Below are 22,421 nucleotides of genomic sequence, written 5' to 3'. Positions count from 1 at the left end.
CCGGAAACCGGAGCGGACCCCGTCTTTGTTCCGACATCATCCCGATGCCGGGCCCACTAAATTAAAACTCGAGACTTTCTACCAAAATTTTGGCAGAGTCTCCCCTGTTAAATAAGCAATCCCAACAAAATTTACTCAACCTGCAACACACAGTAATAATAATAATAATCCCAACCAACAGCATGCTTTCACAATTTTACAAGTCACTAAAGTGGCCTCCGGCCTCACAAGTAAAATCTATCAAGGGCGATACAGAGCATCTACTGAATTTAGATTACAAGAACAGTTGAGTAGAAGAAATTACTCAGTTCCTAACTAGAAAGGTTCACAGTTCGGGCCTCGTACACCACTTGCACGCTTCCTGGAGCGACTACTGGCTGGGGGGGCGCAAAACAGAAAATATGTGAGTGGACAAAAACCAAATTGCAGTTAAAACAATATAATAACCCCACCATGTAAAAATAATGCTCAAGACATGCAGGTTCACAATTCAATAAATAATTACCCAAAACTTAATTCATTAAAAACATTTCAAAAAATACCAGTTACCTCCTTTAAAAAGAATCCCCCCTCTCTCAAACTTACCACTCCTTTCAAGCCACTAACTTCCTTACCCACTCAACCATACATATCGTATAAAGACACTTGTATAAATAAATAAATATATAATATAGCTATACGATATACTCAGCACACCACCTAGGTACCGGGAAAACAATCCAACTGGGGGATCGTTTAACTAGTCCGCAGGATTTCTAGGTGCTATCCTGCGTCTAGGGATGAGCGGTCCAACCGGGGGACGAAACTCCAAAGCTCCCACACCGGAACATCCAACGCCATGTGTAGCTTCCAAACTATGTCCTACGCGCGCAGACTGGATCATCACACACCGGAACATCCAACGCCATGGTGATGACCCTAAACTCTATAATAAGTCTTTCCACATGCCGGAACATCCAACGCCGCATATGGAAAGTGTCTCACACGCCGGAACATCCAACGCCGCGAGTGAGACTAGTAACTGGGGAAGGTACTTACGTAGTGTAATCACACAATTTCTCTCCAAAACCACACTCTTCCACATCAACCTCCAACTACCCCAATATCTCATCTATAGCGAATATATAAATATACCTCCCCAATATCCACACAAATGCACTCTCAAAACCCAAGAATGCCAAACTCGATATATATATATATAGCCAAAAACTACCCGACCAACAAAATCCTTTCATGAATATGATATATAAATTCCATAAGCCATTAAAACATTATGCAGAAACTTTCATCAATTAAAACCATGCATATGATTAAAACAAAGTCCACTCACAGATAATCCCCCGCTGCCTGACCACGTGAGGGTCCTGCCTGCTGAGTACGTGCAGTCGAAACACCTATTTCGAGATACGAACCGTTAATTAATATAAAATTACGTCGAAACGGAAATCACAAATTAAATGATTAAATCCCCAAATTCCCCCTACGTGCACGTTGAAGAAGGTATCCTAAGGTCCGATTACAGGTTTAGGAATCGTTCACGATTTTACGGTTATCGCTAACCCGCAAACTTTGCATTTTTGAATCGGAACATCCGGGGTTCCGATTCAGAATCCGTGAAGTCCCATACGGTCCTAGGAATTCCTAGAACAACATATTTTAATTCGGGAAAGATCTAACGGTCGGAACCTATCGAACCCGGATAACGCACAATATGCGAAAATCCGTTCGATAGTCAAACGACATCCGAATTGAGATCCGCGAATTCCTACACGCTCGTGACAACCTAAGGATCTCATCGGGTTAATTAGCAGCCTCACCAGACTCGCCCACGCGCCGCCACACGCGCCGGCAGCGCGTGGGTGTGTAGAGTAATTCCGAAAACGGAAAAACTCCACACCCGAGCTCACCCTTCCTACCCTAGCTTCTACTCGAGGTCAGGATCACTTCAATCAACTACGGGAAGGCCCAATTCGGGCGGCAACTGGCCGGAATTTCATTTTGAAATTCAGCCCAAAACCTAGGTTTTCTAATCGGTTTTCTACACCCAAAATCGATCCAAACCTACACCAACATCAGCTAGAACTCGTAAAAAGGATGAGAAACCATACCTCAATCACCGGGTTTGGGCGGCGGAGGCGGCGGCGCGACGGCGAGAAAACTCCGGTTCAAACCAGTCGAGCTCGCGGCCGGAGTTCGTGGTTTCCGACGGGGAAAACGGGCAGGTCTTGGTCGGGGCGACGAGACGAGTCGAACGGGACCGGTCTCGTGTCCTGCCGTGGTCGGAGCAGAGAGAATCGAGGAGAGAGAGAGTGGACGTCGGGGAGAGAGAGAGACTGAGGAGAGAGAGAGTGTCGCGCGAGAGGGAGAGAGCTGAGGTGAAAAATCTGATTTTTACCAAACTTTTTGAAATATTTACAAGTTTGCCACTGGAAGTGTTTTGCCCGTAACTTTTTCGTTACAACTCCGATTCAAGCCTACCGCCTGTCTACGAATTCATCTCGGTACCACCTACCCAGAAATACCATTCATGGTCCCAAAATCCTTCCGGATAAGAAAGTGACCAATTTACCCCTACCCCAAGGGTAAATTCGTAATTTTAATTAAATTGATTAAAATAAACATTAAATTTGGAGTCGGGGTGTTACAACCTTCAATCATCCAACTGATACCTTTTTACCTACTCAGACAATGGAGATAGGTGGCTTGCTTTATTCTAGATAAACAGAAACTGACTTCTCAAGGGGAAGATACCAATTTCAGATGCTTCGTAATGGTGATGCTGTGCTCAACCCCATAAATGTTCCAGGTAAATATACTTATGACGCATATTATATCAGCGGCAGTCGTGACGAAGCAAATGATACAAATTCCGGTTACAAGGTCATCTTTGATCAGTCAGGCTACTTGTACATATTGCGAAGAAGTGGAGAGAGATTTTTTATTACAACACCGGGACAGGCACTCTCACCTACGAGGTATTATGTCAGAGCAACTCTCCATTTTGATGGGGTTTTCATCATAAGTTACCAACCGAAGAATTCTACAACTAGTGAAAGCTGGAGTGTCATCCACACTGAACCAGATAATGTTTGTGTGAAAATAGCTGGAGAACTCGGAATAGGGCCATGCGGTTATAATAGTGTTTGTACACTTAAAGAAGATAGAAGGCCAAGTTGGAGATGCCCAGTGGGGTATTCTTTATTGAATCCAACTGATGAGTACAGCAGTTGCAAGGCAGCTTTCCTGCAGCAAGTATGCGAAGATGGTGGAGGGCGGGGTTCTGAAAGAGATTTGTACTACATGGATGAGCTTCCAAATACTGATTTTCCAAGATCAGATTATGAGTTGTTTACATCTTATAATGTTGAAGCCTGCAAAACATCTTGCTTGGAAGATTGTCTATGTGCTGCAGCTGTTTCTAGAGACAACAGATGTTGGAAGAAAAAACTACCACTTTCAAATGGAAGACAGGATAGTGGAGTTAACGGTAAGACTTTCCTTAAATTAAGGAGTAGTGGTACCCTCCAAAGCCCAACTCCTCCATTACCTCCAAAGGCAAAGAATCAGAACACTTTGATCATTGTGGGATCAGCACTCTTGGGTAGTTCTGTGTTTGGCAATTTCATATTGGTTGGTGCAATTTGCTTGGGTTTCTTCTTCTACTACCAGAAGAAGCTCACGGGAACTCACCAGGACAAAGCTTCAGGGGGAAGCAATTTGCGCTACTTTACCTACAAAGAGCTCATAGAAGCAACACAAGGGTTCAATGAAGAGCTGAGAAGGTGATCATGTGGCATTGTTTACAAGGGGAAAACTAATCATGCAGGAGGACCCGTACTTGCTGTCAAGGTGTTGGACAGAGTATTTAACGACAAGGAAAAAGAATTCAAAGCTGAAGTCAAGGTCATAGGCCAAACACATCACAAGAATCTTGTCAGACTTCTAGGATATTGTGATGAGGGACCGCACAGGTTGCTGGTATATGAGTACTTGAGCAATGGCACTTTGGCCAGCTTCCTTTTCGGGAATGATGTCAAGCCCAGTTGGCAACAAAGAAGCCACATTGCATTTGGGATTGCTAGAGGGCTCGTTTACATGCATGAAGAATGCAGCACACAGATCATCCATTGTGATATAAAGCCTCAGAATATACTTCTTGATGAATATTACAACGCTCAAATATCTGACTTTGGATTGGCAAAGCTGCTCAATCAAACCCAAGCTTCTAAAACAGCAATCAGAGGAACTAAAGGGTATGTTGCACCTGATTGGTTCAGGTCTGAACCAGTCTCTGTGAAGGTTGATGTGTATAGTTTTGGCGTCTTGCTTCTAGAAATTGTTTGTTGCCAGAGAAACGTGGATGTGGAAGTTGGCGGTGGAGAGAGGGGAGTTTTAATTGACTGGGCATATGACTTCTATTTGGAAAGCAGATTAGATGCTCTGATTAAAAATGACATGGAGGCCATGAATGATATGAACAAAGTTGATGGTGGCCATTTGGTGCATCCAAGAAGACCCTGCAGTGAGACCTACCAAGAAGAAGGTTATGCTGATGCTTGAAGGAATAGTTCAAGTTTCAGTTCCCCCAAGTCCTTTCCCATTTAGTTCCATTAGCGGAAACAAAAACAAGAAAAAGAAAAAAAAAAAATTGTAAAGTCAGGTTTCAAACTTTGAACAGAAACAGATGTTATGATGCTATCAAGCCCTTGTGATAGATGATTCTTTGTGGTGAATGCCACAATGAAAATAATGTCCTACCATATTCTTCATTAATTTCTAGATCATCACACCTAACTTTTGATTGGTCATGATGATGTCCCAGTTTGTCAATGAAAATTCTTACGTAAGTTTTTATTTTTTATGTTTTGTGGTGCATGAAACTGCATACAGAAACATTCATGTATCATTCAAAGCCAAACCTGACAATTACACCAAGGCCGGCTAGTTTATCAAACATCTTTAAATCTTTCTCGTCCGCTCTGACATTCAGATAGTTACTTTTCTTAGAAAAGATTTTATGTTCCCCCAGCCAGTTTCCACGAAATGTGAGCTTATATATATAGTGGTTAGTTTATTTAAGAGAATCGGAGGAGGTTTCTAAAAAGCTTTTCCAAAGTCGAAATCGATGTCCTATAAAAATTGAAGGATCACAAAGCCTGAGTTTATGTTTGTTCTAGCTCCTAATAGTTTATGTTTGCTTCTTATTTCTCACAGGATTCGACTTTGAGCCTTGTGCCACACATTTTTTTGTCCCTGATTGCCCTGATCTAATTCAAAATTTTAAAGAAAAAAATCCAAAAACCAAGTTTGATTCGTTTAGTTTGATCAAAGTGATTGTTATGCACATTTGATGTAGTGATCGTGCGTAAGAAAACTAAAATAAAACTCTGTGTTCATGCTCAACAATAGGCAAAGGGATTCTTTGATTTAAGAAACCATACTCATCTAACTCCTCATACATCATGGCTTTCTCCATCTGGTGATTTTGCCCTTGGATTTTGGCCACTTGAAAACAGTGATCTTTTCTTGCTTTCTATAGATGGTATGCCTTGAACCACATTGGTGGTCTCTCCATTTTGAAACATCCGAATTTGATCCTCAAACTACTTCTTTTTTTTTCGCCAAGTGATCCTCAAACTACATTAGTAAGTGGGTTTGTAAAATTGCCAAGGTAAAGTTTTGACACATAATCCTATCCTATATGAGGTCATATGCTAGCTCCCAAACTTTTCAATGTGGGACAATATTCAATCATGACAGGCTGCTGGGCTTTTTGGATTTTTCTTCAAAGAGCTCAGAAATAATAAACTCAAATGATCTAACCTGGACATAAGTTGATGCTTGAAGGAGTCAAAGAAAATTTCAGCTTCCAAGTAATTACCCTACATTATAAAACATTGAAATAGACTTCGCACCCACAATCCAAAAACAAAAAGACAAAGCTCCAACTGATGATTTCATCAATAACTATTCATAACAATTTTCAAATTTTGTAGGTGGTTGTGAAATTAATGCAAGCGCACAATTCGCATAAGTAATATAGAGATAAGTGAAGTGTCATTCCCACGAAGATTGTAATTTCCTTTTAAGTACCAATTATGGTTAATTTAGAAATTTATTTGAATCATTGATTAATGAGAGTGATTGATTTATTAAACTAAATTAAAACATATATAAAAAATAGCAATTTAATTAACAATGGAAAATCAAGTTGATGAGACACTAGAGCATCCGATTTCATCATAACCAATTCCAGTTAATTCTTATAGCCAATTAACCCTAATTACTACCCATGTTGACAGTTGGTTTCTCCTAATTCATTTGATATCCCCTCTAGGGCTCAACCAAAAAATTTCTTAATTAACAACTCATTCTCTCTCGAGCAACGAATTTAGAAAATCAAGAACCCATTAAGCTCTATGAGAACCTGCAAGAAAACTGCATGAGTCATGTTAGTCCCTCTCGGGCACTCAATCAAAACATGGTATTTGTTACAAGAAGCAAACACCAAACATCTCCTCTCGATCTCCGTTTGGATCACCAATTAAATACTAGATATTTGAAGCATTAAGAATAGTAACAAATACTCAACATGAAATAGTAATCAGAAATTAATATAACTACAAAAATTAAGTGTTCATGGTTAGGCTACATCATAGCCCTAGTAAGACAAATTAGTTCATAACAAAAGAAAAGATAAACAAGAGAATTGTTGTCATAAAACCGATTTGGCAGATGAATTTGATCACTGGATTCTCCACAGCAACACCTTTGTAAGCTCCAAAAGCACTGCTACAGCAAACTCTTGGCTCTCTCTGTGATATACTTGTGGGTGTAGTGAAATATGGTGAAAAGTATATGGTAGAAAAAAGATGGTCCATAGAGAGAGCTTAGGGTGACCAATATAGTGTAAAACAACTAAAACCTACTCTAAAAAGGTCTGGAAAAGCTCTCCTAAAGCATAACAAAATCTCAAACAATTAAACTAAGAAAGAATCCTTCTTTGACTTGGAAACATGTCAGTCAAATTGCACGCACATTTTGGGGTCCTTACGCTTCCTAGAAAATTATGGCAAAATATGAGAAATGTAGCTTGATCTCTAAGATTTCCAAGCATATGTCACACGCAACTAGGAAAAATCGGAAAAAGCTTCAAATCTTCAATCTTCCACAGCAGTGCAGTTCTGATGGGATTTCAACTTAGGCTGTCTTGACTTGCAAGTTTGGAGAATTTGGCTTAGTAGAAAATTATAAAACTGTGATACAATGATCTTCAATGTCTTAGCTTTCTTCTCCAATTGGTCTTGCGCTAAAATTCATTCGAAAAGTCAATTTTCCGTCGAAATCCTCCCAAGCGCGCATAATAGCTGAAAATAAGAAAAATAAGGTAATAATGCAATTTTTAATTAACTTTCCTTACAAAAACCAAATATAAGAGATATAAAAATATAGGAAATAATGCATTTACTATAGGTCACAATTCATCATAAAAAATTCTAAAGTTTTTGTCTTTGCGTCACGCTGTCACCTTGCCGTCTCACAGCAAGATGTTGTGCACGCAATTACAGAAAGGATATTGTAGTACGCCTAACCACATTTAACCACATCGGTGCTAGAAAATTAGCAATGACTATTACTGTACGGCTGCTTCTGTTTTCCTCACTGTTTCTGCTACCAGTTTCTGTGTTTGCTCAAACTAACGGTAGCATAGCAGTCGGTGCTTCTCTTACTGCAACTGCAGGTAACTCCTCACCATGGTTTTCTCCATCTGGTGATTTTGCCTTTGGATTTCTGCCACTTGGAAACAATGATCTTTTCCTGCTCTCAATATGGTATGCCAAAATACCAAACAGAACCATAGTTTGGTATGCAAATAGGGATAATAAGCCTGCGCTTGCACCTAATGGATCAACTGTGAACTTGGCTAACAGTGGACTAGAGCTTACAAGTCCTCAGGGTGAAGAGCTATGGAAATCTGAAACCATTGTTGGTGTTGTTGCCAATGGGGTCATGAATAATACTGGCAACTTCGTTCTTCAAGATGGCAAATCAGGAAATTTATGGGAGACATTCAACAATCCTACAGATACCTTGTTGCCTGGACAGAAAATTGAAAGAAGTGGGACGCTCTCATCTCGATATTCGGAGACTGACTATTCAAAGGGACGGTTCCAGCTGCTTCTGCAAGAAGATGGGAAACTTGTGCTCAGCTCCATAAACTTGCCAACAGAATTTGCCAACGAACCTTACTATGAAACCGACACTACCTCAGGGACTGTGGCAGGTAGTGAAGGTAAAGAATTGGTTTTCAATGTCTCAGGCTACTTGTATGTTCTGAGGGAGAATGGTGGAAAGTACAATCTTGCAGGGGAAGAGGTAGTCTCAGCAAGGGACAACTATATTAGAGCAACTCTCAACTTTGATGGGATTTTCGCTCAGTATTATCACCCAAAGAATTTCACTGGAAATGTAAGCTGGACTCTTCTGTGGTCAGAGCCAGATGATATTTGCCGAAGAATTACAGAAGATTCAGGTTTTGGTATTTGTGGGTACAACAGTATCTGCAAGCTCAACGCTGATAATAGGCCAACCTGTCAATGCCCAAGAGGATTCTCTTTACTTGATCCAAAGGAACCATTTGGGAGCTGCAAACCGGATTTCATACAAGGCTGTGAAGAAGATGAGCTTACTACCACAAAAGATCCATATGATGTAATCGTGATGACAAATATTGATTGGCCAATCTCAGATTATGCGGAGTTCAGACCTTTTACTGCAGAAAAGTGCAATGAATCTTGCTTTCAAGATTGTTTGTGTGCTTTTGCTGTTTTCAGGAATGAAACCTGCTGGAAAAAGAAATTACCTCTCTCAAATGGGAGAGTGGATGTCAGTCTTAATTCAAAGGCTTTCTTCAAAGTCAGAAAGGATAACACAACTCTACAATTTTCTCCAATGCCAAATCCAGATGATAAGAAGAAGAAGCGCAGTAACACTTTGATACCCGTGGAATCCGTAATTCTGGCTACCTCTATCTTTGTTAGTTTTATGTTTAGTGCTGCTGTTTGTCTGGGATTTTTCTTCGTTTTCCGGAAGAAACAAGTAAGGTCTATCAAAAATATGTTGGACTCAAGTTTGTGTTCTTTTAGTTACCAAGAGCTTCAAGAAGCTACAAATGGATTCACAGAAGAATTAGGAAGGGGTGCGTTTGGAGTTGTTTACAAAGGGACAATACAAATTGGTTCTGGTGTCCAAGTGGCAGTGAAGAAGCTAAACTGTGTGATACAAGATGGTGAGAAGGAATTCAAGACAGAACTGAGCGTAATTGGTAAGACACATCACAAGAATCTAGTTTGCCTGGTTGGGTATTGTGACGAAGGGCAACATCGATTGCTAGTATACGAGTTCTTAAGCAATGGCACGTTAGCAAGCTTCCTTTTTGCTGATACAAAACCCAGTTGGACGCAGCGAATTGAAATTGCTTGTGGAGTTGCCAAGGGACTTTTGTACTTGCATGAAGAGTGCAGCACCCAAGTCATCCATTGTGATATAAAGCCTCAGAACATACTGCTTGACGATTATTACACTGCTCGGATCTCTGATTTTGGATTGGCAAAGCTTTTGATGATGAATCAGAGCCACACACATACTGCCATTAGAGGAACAAAAGGGTATGTTGCCCCTGAGTGGTTCAGGAACATGCCAATCACTGCCAAAGTTGATGTGTATAGCTTTGGTGTTGTGCTGCTTGAGATCATTTGCTGTAGGAGAAGCGTTGATGTGGAAAATGGCTGTGAAGAGAGAGCAATTTTAACGGATTGGGTGTACGATTGCTACCGTGAAGGGATATTAGATGCTGTTCTAGATTATGAAGTTGAGGCATTGGATGATAGAAAGAAGCTTGTGATGATTGGTATTTGGTGTATTCAAGAAGACCCATCTCTTAGACCAACTATGAGGAAAGTTGTGCAGATGCTTGAAGGCGTGGTGGAAGTACATCTTCCTCCATGTCCATCTCCGTATACCAGAACAGGCTGAAACCTAAAAGGAATAACATGCAATGCAACCCACCAAAGTTACTTCCACAGAAGACAAGTGTGCAACCCACCTCAATGAGTTGTAAAGTTGGTTCAAATATATACGTATGGTCTTGTTAGTATGTTATTAGAGTAGTGAGTTGTAAAGCTGCTGTCTTTATCTTTTCTATTATTAGACTAGATCCGACTCTAATATTTTTTTTTTCCTTCTCGGTTCTGCTTCTTTCTTCTTTCTATTTCTTTTCTCCAAACAATTTCATCATCTCCTCACTCATCCCATGAATGATATGAACAAAGTTGAGAGATTTGTGATGGTTGCAATTTGGTGCATCCAAGAAGACCCTGCAGTGAGACCTACTATGAAGAAGGTTATGCCGATGCTTGAAGGAATAGTTCAATAGTTTTAGTTCCCCCAAGTCCTTTCCCATTTAGTTCCATTAGCTGAAACAAGAAGAAGAAAAAAAAAAAAAAAACTTTTTTTTATAGTCAGGTTTCAAACTTTGAACATAAACAGATGTTATGATGCTATCAAGCCTTTGTGATAGATGATTCTCTGGTCAATGCCACAATAAAAATAATGTCCTACCATATTCTTCATTAATTTCTATACTATCACACCTAACTTTTGATTTTTCGTGATGATATCCCAGTTTGTCAATGAAAATTCTTAGGTAAGTTTTTACTTTTTATGTTTTGTGGTGCATGAAACTGCATACAGAAACATTCCTATATCAATATTCAAAACCAAACCTGACAATGACACCATGGCCGGCTAGTTTATCAAACACCTTTGAATCTTTCTCGTCTCCACTTTGACATTCAGATAATTACTTCTCTTAGAAAAGATTTTATGTTCCCCCAGCTAGTATCCACAAAATATGAGCTTATATATATAGTGGTAAGTTTATTTAAGAGAATCGGAGGAGGTTTCTAAAAAGCTTTTCCAAAGTCGAAATCGACGTCCTATAAAAATTGAAGGATCACAAAGCCTGAGTTTATGTTTGCTTCTCATTTCTCACAGGATTCAACTTTGAGCCTTGTGCCACACATTGCCTTGATCTTGTCACATACCGGATCGGCTCCGCCATAATACGATATTGTCATTTTTGGGCCCCCTGCCCTCATTGTTTTGTTTCTGGGAACTCACGAGCAACTTAGCTTTGAAATCATAAACTCAAATGATCTAACCTGGACATAAGTTGATGCTTGGATGTTATGTTTCCTATTTAGATCGGTGCACTAGATACTAAGTTATATCAGGTTTTGATAAGAGTTTAAATTAAGTTATGCCTTGAGACCCAAAACCTTGTGGAATAAGGAAAGGTTTTGAAACCTATTAAGGGGCCCTATTTATTTCCTTTTTTGCGTGAACCGTCTTGGTGGGCTTGGAAGATTAGTCAAGTCGGCCCTCGATGATGAGTAGAGACGACTTAACCTAGCCATATATAAGCTTAAGGCCTTGCTCTCATCAGACACGTTCTTTAACCCTAATCTCATCATAAAGAGAGAGCTGAAACAGATTCTGAGATAGAGTCATTCCTGTTCTTGCTGGGATTGTTGCTTTTGGGGTTGAATGAGTGGGATTGTTGCTTTTGGGGTTGAAGGAGTGGGATTGTTGCTGCTACGGTTGAATGAGTTCAGAGGTCGTGTATTCAAGAAAGATGGCGCCAGGTATGTCTGATGAGAGTTGTGTGAAAGATGAGTTCAGAGCTCAGAGGTCTGCGTATTTCAGATTGTGTGAAAGATCATGAACACACATATAAATAAATCTAACAGTTGGTATCAAAGCACATGGTTATTCGCACACACTGAAATCGTTTTTCAAGCATGCCTATTATGATTTCTTATTTGTTTAATTTGATTTTTCATATATTCAAAACTTTAAACACGTTTTTGACCTACCAGATGACCTTAAAACCCTAAAAATGCCCATATATCACAGGAAATCTATATGTTGTGTTAATTTGGTCATTCCTTATTCAGAAAGGTATTTTGCGTAAAAAACGAACACCAAAAACCCCTGAAACACTGTTTAGGGTAAAAGTTACTATTCACTACAATTTAGGGTTTTCTCTCTTGAACTATGTTTTTTTGGTTATTTTCTGAGTAGATATGTGTTTGTCTTTGTTCTAAGAATCAACAAATTTGTCATAACAAAACCAAACCCAAATACTCAAACCCTAAAGAAATAACTAAAAATTGCATCATGCCAAAATTACTTGATAAGTTTCTTCAACATATAGAATATATCCTGTAATTTGTTTGTGATGGCACAAGATAACGCGTAATTTGTGTAAGCTATAAGTAATCTCTTGCCACAAAGGTGTGATACTTAATTAAGGAAGTTTGCATATGTTATTTATTAGTTTTGTGAATAAAGTTACACAGAAAAACTATTTTCTCTTAACAAATTGAGAATCAGTTTCTTGGAAAGTAATTGTGTTTTCTTTTGCAAATCCTTACAGCTTTGAACACTCCCTTAATCAATTTCTCGCAAATTGAAAGATTCACTGGATCGAACTTCAAAATATGGACATTTGATTTTGAAGTTATTCACATATTATATTTAATTCAAGCTAGCCTTTTAGCTTATGTATCTTATAGTACAATTCCTAGAGCTTAGGGAAAAGGAAAAGCATCTGGCGATTAATAGGAGCCACTCGTGTCAACTAATCATGAATGGAGTTCTAGTAAAGAATATAGTGGAGCTAATTAAGAAGCAAAACGAAGATGAGCTGGAGCGAAAAAAGGTGAAGGCACAGCGACACCTTATGGAGGACCCATAAGGATATACACGGCTACAAAGGACAGTCTCAGAAGTCTCAGGATCGCTGTAAAGCTCAGTGTATTCGCTTATGGGAGAGGACGAAACATCAATAAGCTACTTCGATACAAGAATCTCCTAGTGCAGTCTGTGAAACCTACGCCCCAACCTGAATCACCTGTTGAGATTTTCAATACCACCACTAATAGGGAGATAGTGGTACTTGACCTTCTAGGAAGAACAACACTTTCACGGCAGCACATTGTGACAAGGAGGATTAGATAGCTACCTCTTGTTTTCATTAAATATTATTGGAGTAGTTGATTTTAAGTTGGATTCAGGATTTATTTTAGAGTTGGATGATGTAGTTTCAGTACCTAAATAAAGAGAAATTTAATTTCTATTCAAGATTATTAAGACTTGGTTTTATTTTGGATTTAATAAAGATGTTTTTGTATCTTAGAATTCAAAGACAATAAAGATAGATTATATTGTCTCAATTAAAATAAAGATGGTGAAGTTTTAATAGCTGAATCGAGTGAGAAATAGATTAGAAGTGAAGGAACATCCACTAGGTTATGGTATGGATGTTTATGACACATTTCAAAAGAAAAAATTAAAATTCTTATTAAGGAACAAATCTTGCCATTACTGATTTTTGGTGATGACGAAATTTATATTAAATGTGTTAATGGAAAACTCACTAAGACTAAAAAGAAAGGTGCAACTCGCAGTAGTGATCTTTTAAAAATCATCCACGCAGATATTTGTGGACCTTTTCCTCATCAAACAATTGATAGAAATTGCTATTTCATCACCTTTATAGATGACCATTCTCGTTTTGGTTATATATATCTCATAGCAGAAAAGTCTCAAGCTTTAAAATATTCAAAAAAATTCAAACTGAAGTAGAAAGGAAGCTTGAGAAAAAGATCAAAATTCTAAGGTCAGACAGAAGGGGTGAATATTATGGACGTTTTGAGGAAGGAGGAGGACAAGCCGGACCTTTTGCTAGGTATCTACAAGATAATGGAATAGTTGCTCAGTACACAATGCCAGGAACTCCATAACAGAATGGTGTGGCTAAGAGAAGAAATCGAACCTTGAAGGATATGGTTCGTAGCATGATTTCTAAAACTGATTTGCCTAAGAGTTTATAGGGAGAACCGATCAAAAAAGTAAACTATACATACTTAATAGAGTGCCTAGGAAGTTCGTGCCTAAGACACCTTTCAAAATTTGGACTACCAGAAAGCCTAGCTTGTGACATCTTCATTTGTGGGGTTGTAAGGCTAAAACTAAGAATCTATAACCCTCAAGAGAAGAAGCTTGATCCTAAAATGATTTGCTGTCATTTTATTGGTTATCCTGCAAGGTCAAAGGGTTCTAGATTTTAATGTCCAAATTATAGTACTAGAATTGCTGAGGCCGGTTGTTCAGTATGAAGAACTTGTTGATCAACAACAAAAAGAAGAACAAACTGCAGAAAACCCACAATAAGAAAATTCACCCAAACCAAATGTCGTTAAGGAGATCTAATAGAACAAGAATATCCACAGCAATTTTGTAACACCCCGACTCCGAATTTAATTCCTATTTTAAATTAAATAAGTGAATTTACGAATTTACCCTTAGGGTAGGGGTAAATTGGTCTTTTTCTTGCCCGGAAAGTGTTTGGGGCAACGACTGGTATTTTTGGGTAGGTGGTACTGAGACGAATTCGTAGACACGCGGTAGGCTTGAATCGGAGTTGTAACGAAGAAGTTACGATCAAAACACTTCCAGTGGCAAAACCGTAATTATTTCGAAATTTGGGTTTAAAATATCTGACTTTTCTCTCTCTCTCTCTCTCTCTCTCTCCCGCGGCTGAACTCCCCCTCCCCGTTTTGAATTTTTCGCCGGAATTTCAGACGGCGAGAACTTCGCCGTCCGACCTCCGTTTGAGGTGCCGTTTCTTGCAAAAGTTTCCTCTCTTCCTCCTCTACCCAGCCCACCCCTTTTCTCCGATCGAAAACCCGGCAAACGGCGGTGGCGACGACGTGAAAACAGGCTGAAACTGCCGACGTCGCCGGCGACGTTTCCGGCCATCTCGAGCTGCGCCGTCACTTGGAACAGGTAGCTCTCCTTCCCTTCTAGCTGTTTCCTAGGTTGTACGACGACCATGTCTACGGTGGTTGCCGGATCGAAGCCGTGAAGTTCCGGGTTAAAACCGTGAGTTTCCGACGCCGATTCCGACCACTTGCCGTCCGAATTGGACCTTGGTGTAGTTGAATAATGTGTTCCACTCGTCGAGTAGAATCTGTAGCCGGAAGGGTGAGCTCGGGTGTGGAGTTTTTCCGTTCCCGGAATTTCTCTACACACCCACGCGCTGCCGGCGCGTGTGGCGGCGCGTGGGCGAGGCTGGTGAGGCTGCAAATTAACCCGATGAGATCCTTAGGTTGTCACGAGCGCATAGGATTTCGCGGATCTCAATTCGGATGTCGTTTGACTATCGAACGGATTTTCGCATATTGTGCGTTATCCGGGTTCGATAGGTTCCGACCGTTAGATCCTTCCCGAATTAAAATATGTTGTTCTAGGTATTCCTAGGATCGTATAGGACTTCGCGGATTGTGAATCGGAACCCCGGATGTTCCGATTCAATAACTTAAAGTTTGTGTTTTATATTAACCGTCCGATCGTGCGATCGTTAGCGATCTAACTGTCCGTTTCGGACCAAACTTGCGAGACGGGTATCTTAGACCTTGTGGAACCTTTAGGAACTTTCGGATTGTAAAATGGAGGTCGTGGGTCCCGTGGGTCCCGTGGGCCCGGTTGACCCGAATTGGGAAGTTTGACCGTCGGTTGACCGAGTGTCTCCCGAAGCTGTTCCATCGTCCAAATTGGGTAGTTGGACCTTAGAACGTTGCGTTCCTAGTGCACTTACTAAAAAACTGGGAAATTAGGATATTTAATTCAAAGTACTCGTTCGAAACGCTTCGTATTAATCTCGTGTACGTATTCTGAATTAGGTACTCCGACCACGTATACGCAGCAGGCGGGACCCTCTCAGGGTCAAGCAGCGTGGGACTACTTGTGAGTGGACTTTGTTTTCAAATCTTATGCATGGTTTTATTAATGAAAGATTTATGCATAATGTTTTAACGATTTATTGAATATATTATATTCATGGGTTGAATTTGATGTCTATATAGCGCTTTGGCATAGTTGGATATTGAAAGTATATTTATATGGATTTTGAGAAATATTATGCATGATGTTTTAAATGGTATTTTTGGATATATTATTTATTCAGTTGTTGAAAGGGATATTTTTATGAGGCATTGAAAATATATTTTTGGATTTTAACATATTGGAGTATCTTGAGTATGAATATATGGATTTGAGGATTTCTATATATATTTGGTTATGTGCGAGGTACTTGGGTTGTTGAGATGAGATTGTGGAAAGTGGTGAGTATAGAATGTCAGTTTGGTGTGCTATAAGCACTACCCTATGTACCTCCCCTGATTTGGAACTTGGATACGGATACTTGAGATACTTGGAAGAATCGGAACCCGGGGCATCCTTGACGGGATGTTGCTGTAGACCCTTGATTGGGTAGTCTACGCGCGTAGGACTGATCACAGACGTACGGGTTTTGAGGTTATCGACGGTACGTGCTGGCTGAGAGTTGGTCCCCCAGTTGGACGGCTCGTTCCCTAGTCACATGGTGGATTGAGGACTCATCATGAGGACTCTGCCAGGGTGACTAGTCAAACAATCCCCCGGTTGGATTGTTTCCCCGGTACAACTAGGTGATGGTCATATTTATATTATATATATCTCTTATATTATATATTTATATATATAATCCATTCATTCATGTTTTTCGGTGAGGATACTTCTTTGCCGGTCGTGCCAATGGGTACGCTTTTGAGAGTTTGGTTGTGGGATTTATAAGTTTTGGATGGTGGGTTTTATAAAGCGTTCTTTATGGATTGTGGACTTGGCATCGAGTATTGATTTGTTTTTATATAGATTGTAGATATATATATATATATACTTGAGTATGAAGGTTTTGAGATGCATGGAATTTCTTGCATGGTTTTCTAAACGGTGGGGTTATATTACGTTGGTTTACACTGAACTGAATTTATTTTTGTCCACTCACAATTTTCTGTTTTGCGCCCCCCCAGCCAGTAGTTGACTGAGCTCTGCAGCAGAGCCAGATCGTGCGCTTCCGAGCCTTGAACCTTCGTAGGACTCTTTCTTCATGTTATTTCCTTTGAACTCTGTTTTGTTGAAATTGAAGTTCTTAGACATGCTCTGTTATCGCCCTGTTAGGGTTTGATTTGTGAGGCTTGAGGCCATTTCATTGTAAATTGTTTATTCGCTTTAAAGCATGCTGCTGGTTGGGATTGTTCTGTATTTTGATGCAGGTTGAATTCTGTTGGGTTTCTTAAATTTACAGGGGGGGCTCTGCCAAAATTTTGGTAAAGAGTCCGGGGCTTAGTAAGTGGGCCCGCATCGGTGATACCATCCAACAAGTTTTAAAGAAGCTATAGAGAGTCAGAATGCAGACAAATGGAGGGAAACAATGTTGAATGAACTCGAAAGCATGAAGAATAATCAAGTATGAGAATTAGTTGAACCTCATAAGAGCCATTTATTGGTAGGCTTGAAATAGGTATTTAAAACAAAGAAGGATAAGGATGGAAAAATCGAAAGATTTAAGGCTAGATTGGTAGCAAAAAGATTCATCCAAAGGGAGGGAATTGACTACATTGAGATGTTTTTTCTAGTTTCCACCAAAGATTCTTTTCGCATAATTATGGCTTTGGTAGTGCATTATGACCTACTTTTACATCAAATGGACTGCTTTCCTGAATGGTGAACTCGAAGAAGAAAATTTTATGAGGCAACCTGAAGAGTTTGCAAAGGAGAGAAAAGAGCATATGGTTTGCAAACTTGACAAGTTAATTTATGGACTGAAGCAAGCAAGCAGGAGGTGCTATTTCAAATTCCATCAAACTGTTTCATCTTATGATTTTGAAGAGAAAATAGTCGATCAATGCATTTACCTGAAGAAATGTGGGAAACAATTTATTTTTCTAGTGCTGTATGTCGACAGTATACTTTTGGCTACAAATGACCACAATTTACTGAAAGACACTAAGGAGCTACTTCCAAACAATTTTGAGATGAAGGATTTGGGAGAAGCTGCTTTTGTGTTAGGCATTGAAATTTAGAGAGACTGAGCTCGAGGACTCCTAGGCCTATCACAGAAAAATATATATTGAAAGGATACTTAAGCGTTTTGACATGAGTATGTGTTTTGGACAGAAAATTCTGTTAGCTAAAGGAGATTTAAAGAATGAGCATTGCCCTAAGAATAAAGAAGAAGAAGATGAGATGAGGAACAAGCCGTAAGCTTCTCTAGTTGGAAGCAATATGTACTTACAAGTGTGTACAAGGCTAGACCTAGCCTTGTGCATTAGCAAGATGGAAAGATTTCAGTCAAATCCGGGAATGCAACATTGGATAGCTAGAAAGAAGATTTTGAGGTACCTACAAAGAACAAAGGCTTATATGTTGATTTACATACGCACAGAGAATTTAGAGCTTGTTGGTTATGTTGATGTGAATCTCATCTCTACTTCAGGTTTTCTTTTCAAGATGGCAGGAGCAGTTATTGCTTGGAAGAGTGCTAAACAATCTGGTGTTTTGAGTTCAACCATGTTTTCAGAATACATAGCTTGCTATGAAGCCTACTCCTCATGCAGTATGGCTAAGGAATTTTATTAAAGACATTAAAGTGGTGGACTCGATTTCTAGACCAATACAGATATATATGACAACATTGCGGTTGCTTTTCACTGCATGAACAACAAGATGTCGTCTGGACTTCAGCATATTGACAGAAAATATTTAATAGTGAAGGGGAAGGTAGCGGACAAACTAGTTATGTTTGATCATATCAGAACTCAAGATATGATTGCATATCTATTCACAAAGTTTTGCCTTCATAAGCTTTTCTGAGACATGTTGAGAGCATGAGATTATTTCCTAGCTTTGATGCTGCAATCTAGTGGGAGTCTTGTTCCCATTCTGATATTTTACTAGTATGTTTATTTACTGTTTTCTAGATTGAGGGATTTGCATTTAAGGATGTTAATTTGGTTGATAGTTTTATTTATTATTGAATAAATTCTACCATCTTAACTATTCAGTTGTTTAAAATTATTATGCAATTTGTTTATGCAAGTGAGTTTATGGTCTCTTTTGAGATACTATTGTTTTGATAACATTGCGGATTGACTCTTGCTAAGTCGTAAAGAGGTACATGCACTGAAAAGCATAAAGATTCACATTACGGGTTAATACATATTAAGGTTTGCGTTGGTAGGTGCTTCTTGTATTATGAGATTGCATTATGTGATTATAGATGGCTTGTTTTTAATAAAGAGAGTCGTGCCTGTCTATAGTTCATTTTGTCTAATCACTTTTCACTGTGGCTTGAAGGGAATGACTTAATTGTTTTAAACTTATGGACAATAAAGATTATCAAAGCTCTAGTGCTTGATCTAGTGGGAGAATGTTATGTTTCCTATTTAGATCGGTGCACTAGATACTAAGTTATATCAAGTTTTGATAAGAGTTTAAATTAAGTTATTCCTTGAGGCCCAAAACCTTGTGGAATAAGGAAAGGTTTTGAAAGGGGTCCTATTTATTTCCTTTTTTGCGTGAACTGTTTTGGTGAGCTTGGAAGATAAGTCAAGTCAGCCCTCGGTGATTAGCAGAGACGACTTGACCTAGCCTTATATAAGCTTAAGGCCCTGCTCTAATCAGACACATTCTCTAACCCTAATCTAAGAGAGAGCTGAAATAGATTATGAGAGAGAGCAGAAGTCTTGAGCCGTTCCTGTTCTTGTTGGGATTGTTTCTGCTGCAATTGAATGAGTTCAGAGGTCGTGTACTCAAAAAAGATGGCACTACGTATGTCTTTACGTATTTCAGATTGTGTGAAAGATCATGAACACGCATATAAAGAAACCTAACATTGGAGTCGAAGAAAATTACCCTACATTATAAAACATTGAAAAAGACTTTGCACCCACAATCCAAAAACAAAAAGACAAAGCTCCAACTGGTAAATCATGGAAACTGGAACTTGGAAAGTAGCAGCATATTCATGATTCTGAACCTTAGACTTAGACTTAGCCCATACTGTAACATGTGCCCAACCTTAGACTTCGTTGACTTGGTGACTGCAGTGTTGTGCGCCGCAACCTTAGACTTTGTTGACTTGTTGACTTGGTGACTGCAGTGTTGTGCGCGACAGAAGCGGATTGCACTGAATGGTGGATATGAAACCAACTCTCTTCTCTCTCTGGTTTCCTTTGGTTTTGCTATACACAAGCACTCTTCTCATGCACTACTTGCCTGAAACAAGAATGCAAAGCATTATTCAATCACTAACGCACCAAATATAATGTCGGCAGACATTATCTCTTATGCCTACCAGCACTAGCATGCATTAATACATTGTAATAGCAAATTGAAGGTGCTGTTTTTTTAATCCAAAAAAAAAAAAAAACAGCCGTAAGTTGCTTCCTACTTGATGTTCCACTTCACTTGGTTCCTTTGCCTTTTACAAAGATGACCCCAGCCATCATTGATTGCCCACTTAGAACCTGACTTTAGACATCTCACAGGCGAATTACTAAGTTACATTTGATCACCTAACACACTATGTGCCTATTGACAATAACAAGGGTTGTAACACCCCGACCCCAAATTTTCCCGAATTTAATCCGTAATTAATTATTTAATTATTTAAGGGTATTTTAGTCACATTTTTAACCGGAGAGAGTTTGGGACCGTGACTTGTATTTTTGGATAGGTCGTGCTGAGACGAGTTCATAGACACGTAGTGGGCTCGAATCGGAGGTGTAACGAGAGAGATATGGTCAAAAGAAATCCAGTGGCACAATCGTAAATATTTCGAAATGGGATTTTTTATAAAAATCAGATTTTTTCCCTCTCTCTCTCTCTCTCTCCCGCGACCTCTCTCTCTCTCCCCCGTTCAGCTCCAGCTCCCCGCCACCACGGAGCATGGCGACCGTCGCCACCGGTCCCGTTGGACTCGCCACGTCGCTGCCTTCCTCCCGTGACCAGTCGCCGGCCTTGGACCGCCGCCTATCGGCCGGAAACTGGCGATTTCTCGCCGGAATTCATCCAAACTTCAAGCCATTCGATCTCCTCCGTTTCTCAACCAAATCAGTCGAGTGAGGTATGGATTTTCATCTATTTCTCGTGCTCTATCTGCTGGTGGGTTGGGTTTAGATCAATTTTTAGCGTAACCAATTCGATTTTCGAATTGAAAATCGGCCGAACTTCGGCCGCCGTGATCGGCCATTTCCGGCCACTTTTTGGGGGTTGTCCAAGAACAAAAGTGACTCCAAATGGGGTGTTTTACCTAGGGTAGGAGTTTGGAGTCTCGGTTTCAAGATTTTTCGACGGACCGTAATCGCTTTGGACACCCGGTCTGCCCGCGCGTGTGGCGGCGCGTGGGCGAGGGTGGCGGCATGTCTCTGGTCAGTTTTGAGGTCCTCGTGCCGTCACGAGCGCGTAGGATTTCGCGGATCACAATTCGGACGTCGTTTGACTATCGAACGGATATCGCCTATCGGGCGTTATCCGGGTTCGATAGGTTGGGACCGTCGGATGGTCCCAAATTTAATATATGTTAATCTGGGTAATTCTAGGATCGTGTAGGAATTCACGGATCGTGAATTGGAGCCCCGGATGTTCCGATTCAATAATTTAAAGTCTATATTTTATATTAACCGTTAGATCGTGCGATCGTGAGCGATCCGACCGTCCGATCTGAACCAAACTGGTAGGACAAGTGTCCTATAATTTATAGAACCCATAGGAACTTTCGGATCGGAGTTTGGAGGTCGTGGTCCCCGTGGGCCCGGGTGACCAGGGTTAGGGTAGTTTTGACCCTTGGTTGGGAGTTACGCAATATTAGAATTAAAATATAATTATATGGTTGTACAATGGTACAACAGAGTCTAGAACGTCAGTGGAGTGCAATATGCACTACCTTAAGTACCTCCCCGGATTTTGGATTCACTACAAGCACCACCAAGTGAAAGTCAGGTCGCACGTGGCGTAGGTTATCCGGCGTGTCGACAGACCCCATACGTGGCGTTGGTTGTACCGGCGTATGGGGAGATTTGTGATATTATGTTCAGGTCTCACGTGGCGTAGGTTATCCGGCGTTGAGACAGGCCCCATACGTGGCGTTGGTTGTACCGGCGTATGGGGAGATTATGTGATACTGTGTTGAGGTCGCACGTGGCGTAGGTTATCCGGCGTGTCGACAGACCCCATACGTGGCGTTGGTTGTACCGGCGTGTGGGGAGATATGTGATATGACGTGCAGGTCTCGCGTGGCGTAGGTTATCCGGCGTTGAGACATACCCCATACGTGGCATTGGTTGTACCGGCGTATGGGGAGATATTATGATAGTATGGTATGGTCGCACGTGGCGTAGGTTATCCGGCGTGTTGACAGACCCCATACGTGGCGTTGGTTGTACCGGCGTATGGGGAGACTATGTGGAATACAG

The 22,421-nt window shown here is 40.3% G+C and overlaps 1 protein-coding gene and 1 pseudogene across 2 annotated transcripts in view; both read left to right on the top strand.

Annotated features, from left to right (window-relative positions):
* LOC117633127 overlaps positions 1-4,749 on the top strand; it is a 14,356-nt pseudogene extending 9,607 nt beyond the window's left edge. The window contains exon 2 of the transcript XR_004586572.1: positions 2,657-4,749. The product of XR_004586572.1 is annotated as a G-type lectin S-receptor-like serine/threonine-protein kinase RLK1 (transcript). The remainder of the gene's footprint in view (positions 1-2,656) is intronic.
* Positions 4,750-7,604: 2,855 nt separating this feature from the next.
* LOC117631719 (G-type lectin S-receptor-like serine/threonine-protein kinase LECRK3) lies at positions 7,605-10,227 on the top strand. Its single transcript, XM_034365002.1, has one exon. The coding sequence runs from the start codon at positions 7,627-7,629 to the stop codon at positions 10,033-10,035; it is 2,409 nt and encodes an 802-aa protein (XP_034220893.1). The 5' UTR covers positions 7,605-7,626; the 3' UTR covers positions 10,036-10,227.
* The last annotated feature ends 12,194 nt before the right edge of the window (positions 10,228-22,421 follow it).

This window comes from Prunus dulcis, chromosome 6 (assembly GCF_902201215.1).
Source record: "Prunus dulcis chromosome 6, ALMONDv2, whole genome shotgun sequence".
Taxonomy (NCBI): domain Eukaryota; kingdom Viridiplantae; phylum Streptophyta; class Magnoliopsida; order Rosales; family Rosaceae; genus Prunus; species Prunus dulcis.
The sequence above is the reverse complement of the archived record's forward strand: the minus strand, read 5'-3'. Positions and strand labels throughout refer to the sequence as shown.